This window comes from Octopus bimaculoides, chromosome 7 (genome assembly GCF_001194135.2).
Source record: "Octopus bimaculoides isolate UCB-OBI-ISO-001 chromosome 7, ASM119413v2, whole genome shotgun sequence".
In the NCBI taxonomy this organism is placed as follows: Eukaryota; Metazoa; Mollusca; class Cephalopoda; order Octopoda; family Octopodidae; genus Octopus; species Octopus bimaculoides.
The window spans coordinates 41891574-41895598 of NC_068987.1; the positions used below are offsets into that span (position 1 = coordinate 41891574).

Below are 4025 nucleotides of genomic sequence, written 5' to 3' on the forward strand. Positions count from 1 at the left end.
TTTTGCCAAATAGACACACGCACTACATATTCGTTCTTGACTTGTTTATTATTGTTCTTATTTTATGTCCTTTGTTTGGAAATCTTTCGTCTTGCAGACAAAGGACATAAAATAAGAACAATAATAAACAGGTGAAAAACTAATGTGTAGTGCGTGTTTATTTGGCAAGATGACCGTCCCGAAATATAACAATATCTCAGCACACGATTTCACACCAGGAGTCTTAACTGTGTGTATTCATATATATATATATATATATATATATATATATACATACACACACAATGAAAGTAAAGCGAAGCAAGCTATGTAGATATTTAATTGCAATGTAATGGTAGAATTGCTATGTTAAAGCAATTGGCATATATACACAAATACGCCCACCGACTTTGTTTCGTTATAACTTCCACAACAAATAGATATTTTTTGATGAAATTTTCTACAAATACGCAACAGATGGTGTAGATTCCGATTATATCTGAATTTGTGGAAAAAATGTTTTCGGGGAAGTGTGGACAGAAGATTCAGAAAATTCACATGGGTCAGCTTTGTTTCCTCATAACGTTCGGAGAAGTAGGTATTTTTAAACGAAGTTTTCAACAAATGTCTTTCAGAGTGTGTAGATTACGATTATGTAAGAATTTAATATGCAAATAAAAACTGGTGGAATAGCACACATACAGGGTGGTCCTAAAGTCTTGTCATCCCCTACCGAAAAGTAATCAGAACAATAGAGGAACAATATAATTCTAATAATATCAAACATGTACTAGAATACCCAACAGTTGAAGGACGCTGTTTCGGCAGCCTTTGCAACAAATCACCAAAGCACAGCTTCGTAAAATATCACACAAGACATGGCGTCGCATCATTTTGTGCCACGAAAATGATGGCGTTCATACAGACCTTCTCAGATGTGTGACAGTACCAGTGTCAATGAAAGTGAATAAACTAAAACCAGTACATGTGTTTGATATTATTTTATTGTTCCTCTATTCTTATTACTTTTCGGTAGAGGGTGACAAGACTTTCGGACCACCCTGCACAAACTGACACCCATCACATTTGTTTTGCGAAAAATTAATAATCGCAATAAATTCCAATATAATCCGAATCTACCTCATTGGTAGCGTATTCGTAAAAAATTACATTAAAAAAATATCCATATTTCTGAAAGTTATAAAAGAGGAATTCGTTGGGGCGCACATGAATGCATCAGCTAACTCCGGCCGCTTATTGTATATCATTGCCCAATCGTTACAGGAAGTCCATAGTAAACATGTATTATTTTAAATATAGGGTGAATACACGCACACACACACACACATATATATAGAGAAAGAATTGGGCTTTGATATAAATAAATATACATACATATACGCATATAGATATTTATATATTTTAATAAATAAATTTACTTTTACATGGGGTATAAAAGATAGAAAACTAAGGGGAGAAGGCATAAAAACTGTTAGTACGCCGGGCAAGATGTTTAATGGTATTTCGCCCGTCTGTACGTCCTTAGATGACTGCCTTTCATCCTTCGGAGTCGATAAAATAAAGTACCAGTTGAACATTGGGTCGATGTAGTTGACTCATCCCTCCCATTAACTTGCTGGCCACGTGCCAAATTTGAAACCAATAGATGTAAATATCTATATACTTGTACTTGTGTTTATCTTAATATATTTAATTTTTGTATCTCTCTGTATGCCTATTTAAATCTATATGTGTATGTGTATATTTATATATATCAAGCCTAATCGCGTTTATCTGCATCACTATGTCTATAGCAGCTCACCTGAATTTCTGTTACAGCCACTTGGCTCTGTGGGCTTAGTCCCCCATAAAGACTTCGGTGTTGAAGTTCAAATCATTTGAGAACTACTGCTTGTTTTCTATATTGAGCATCTATATATATATAAGCGCACACACACACATAGATTGGTGTATATATATATATAATTTCTACGTCAATAAACCACTATTGTTCCTGGAAGTTGTTTTTTTATACCTTCTACAGACTGTTCGAAGCTTGCTAACTTCCTACATTTTGATTCTTGGATCTTATCTTTACGTATATATGTATGTAAACTGTATAGGCCACTAACATGATCTCTCATGAGTATTAATGTTCTTTATGTATTTATATGTATGTATGTATGTATGTATACATACAAAGTCTTGACAAGCGGCTAAAGCAAACATGAGATTAATTTTATTATATTCATTGTATATTATTCATATTTATTTGATTTATAAGAGCGGAAAAATATCACTGAAGGATGAATTTTATAATGTTTAATATCGCTTACATAGATATAACATGCAAATGCACATTTTAAACACGCTTTGGCACGAAATTTTAAGCCCTTGATACACTAACTTCCATACAAACAGACATATACATATACATCACACTCAGTCACATACATTACACTCGGTCAGAGGCACACACAAACAGAATTGGGTTATACACTATGCTAATGATGACGTCAATCTGCTACTAACTGAATCGACCAATAAGAAGACGAAGCCGAGCAGGAGTCGTCATTTCTGTTTCTCAGATATTGCTTCACTTTGTCTTGTTTATATTTTGTCAAGACATTTATTGTAAAAACAAGGCTTTATTTCATTGAAAATTCTTTGAAAAATACTATTTTCTTGTTATATAATCTTTCCGTTTGTGTAATCCCGAAGAAATATGTCCGTATAGAAATTGGAAATTACTGTTGGAAAATATTTTTAAAAGGAAAAATAAGAAAAGAAAATGGCAGATCGCAGGTTTGTAGCGATGGACGATCGAGATTGGTGTAAACTGTTCGTTGGACGTTTAAATCGAGATATCAATGAAAAACATCTGAAATCTTATTTTGAAAATTGGGGAGAAGTGGTCGAAGCTCGAATTGTTAGAGACTCATACGGTTTCGTAACTTTCCGATATCCACAACATCTGGACGACTGTCAAAGCGCGCGGCCTCACTCCATCGGCGAGCAACAAATTATCACACGAAGGGTTAATTCTCGGGACAAAAACACTGCTGAAGTCTACAAGTTGTTTATCAAGGGCGTCAGCGAGGATACCACAGAGACAGACATCAAGCAAGCATTTTCACCGTATGGTATTATCAAGGATATAGAAATGCCGAAGGATCTACGAACTGGACAACAGAAGGACTTCTGCTTCGTTACTTTTGATGATTATGACAGCGTTGATAAGTGTGTGATCCAGCAAACATTCTCCGTGGCCGGCCGCGACGTATGGGTGCAGAAAGATAGAAAACAGGATTTACAGGGTCGCAGTGTAACATATCGAAAAGGTGGGTATGAAGACGGTTATTCAAACTCGTCTAATTACCGCCGTGACCAGGGTTGGCACAACGGTGGAATTAGTAATGGTGGTAATAATAATAATTATAATGGTGGTGGTCACAACAGTTCGAATTACAGTGGTGACTCGGCTTGGAGAAATGGCAATAGTTACTCGCGTAGCAACTATCGGCGCGAGAACAACTGGAACGGTCGGTCGAGTTACCATCAGAGGGATGACGGCTTCACTAATCGCCTCAACTTCAACCGTGACCCGAACTGGAGTAACAGTCACACCTCAAGTTATCACGACCAGCAAAGGTCGGGTGGTCACACCAACACCAATTACCACCGGGAACGAAGCTTGGGTCGTGTTAGCTCCAGTTATGGCAATAAAGACCAGACACGTTCTTCTAAGAGAAACTACGATAAACAGGGCCGCAACTGAAAATGGCAGGAATGAGGTCCAAACATGATGTAGAGAGGGGCCAGGTTCTATATTTTCTAGTTCCTCACCTCACCTACATTGGATCTAAAACAAAAAAAAAAAATAAACAAAAAATAGGGAGACAAAGAAGAAATTTCAAAACAGGAAAAAAAAAAAATTCAAAAATATTTGAAAGATGTAGAAGAAAAGAAAAATATAACTTTGGATGTTTTTTGTAATTAATTAACTGTATCGAATAACTTTTTTTTTTTCAAATTTAATTTGTATT

At 35.8% G+C, this 4025-nt stretch overlaps 1 protein-coding gene across 1 annotated transcript; it reads left to right on the forward strand.

Annotated features, from left to right (window-relative positions):
* Positions 1 to 2434: 2434 nt before the first annotated feature.
* On the forward strand, positions 2435 to 4017 carry LOC106878018 (heterogeneous nuclear ribonucleoprotein A1). Its single transcript, XM_014927103.2, has one exon. The coding sequence runs from the start codon at positions 2771 to 2773 to the stop codon at positions 3755 to 3757; it is 987 nt and encodes a 328-aa protein (XP_014782589.1). The 5' UTR covers positions 2435 to 2770; the 3' UTR covers positions 3758 to 4017.
* The last annotated feature ends 8 nt before the right edge of the window (positions 4018 to 4025 follow it).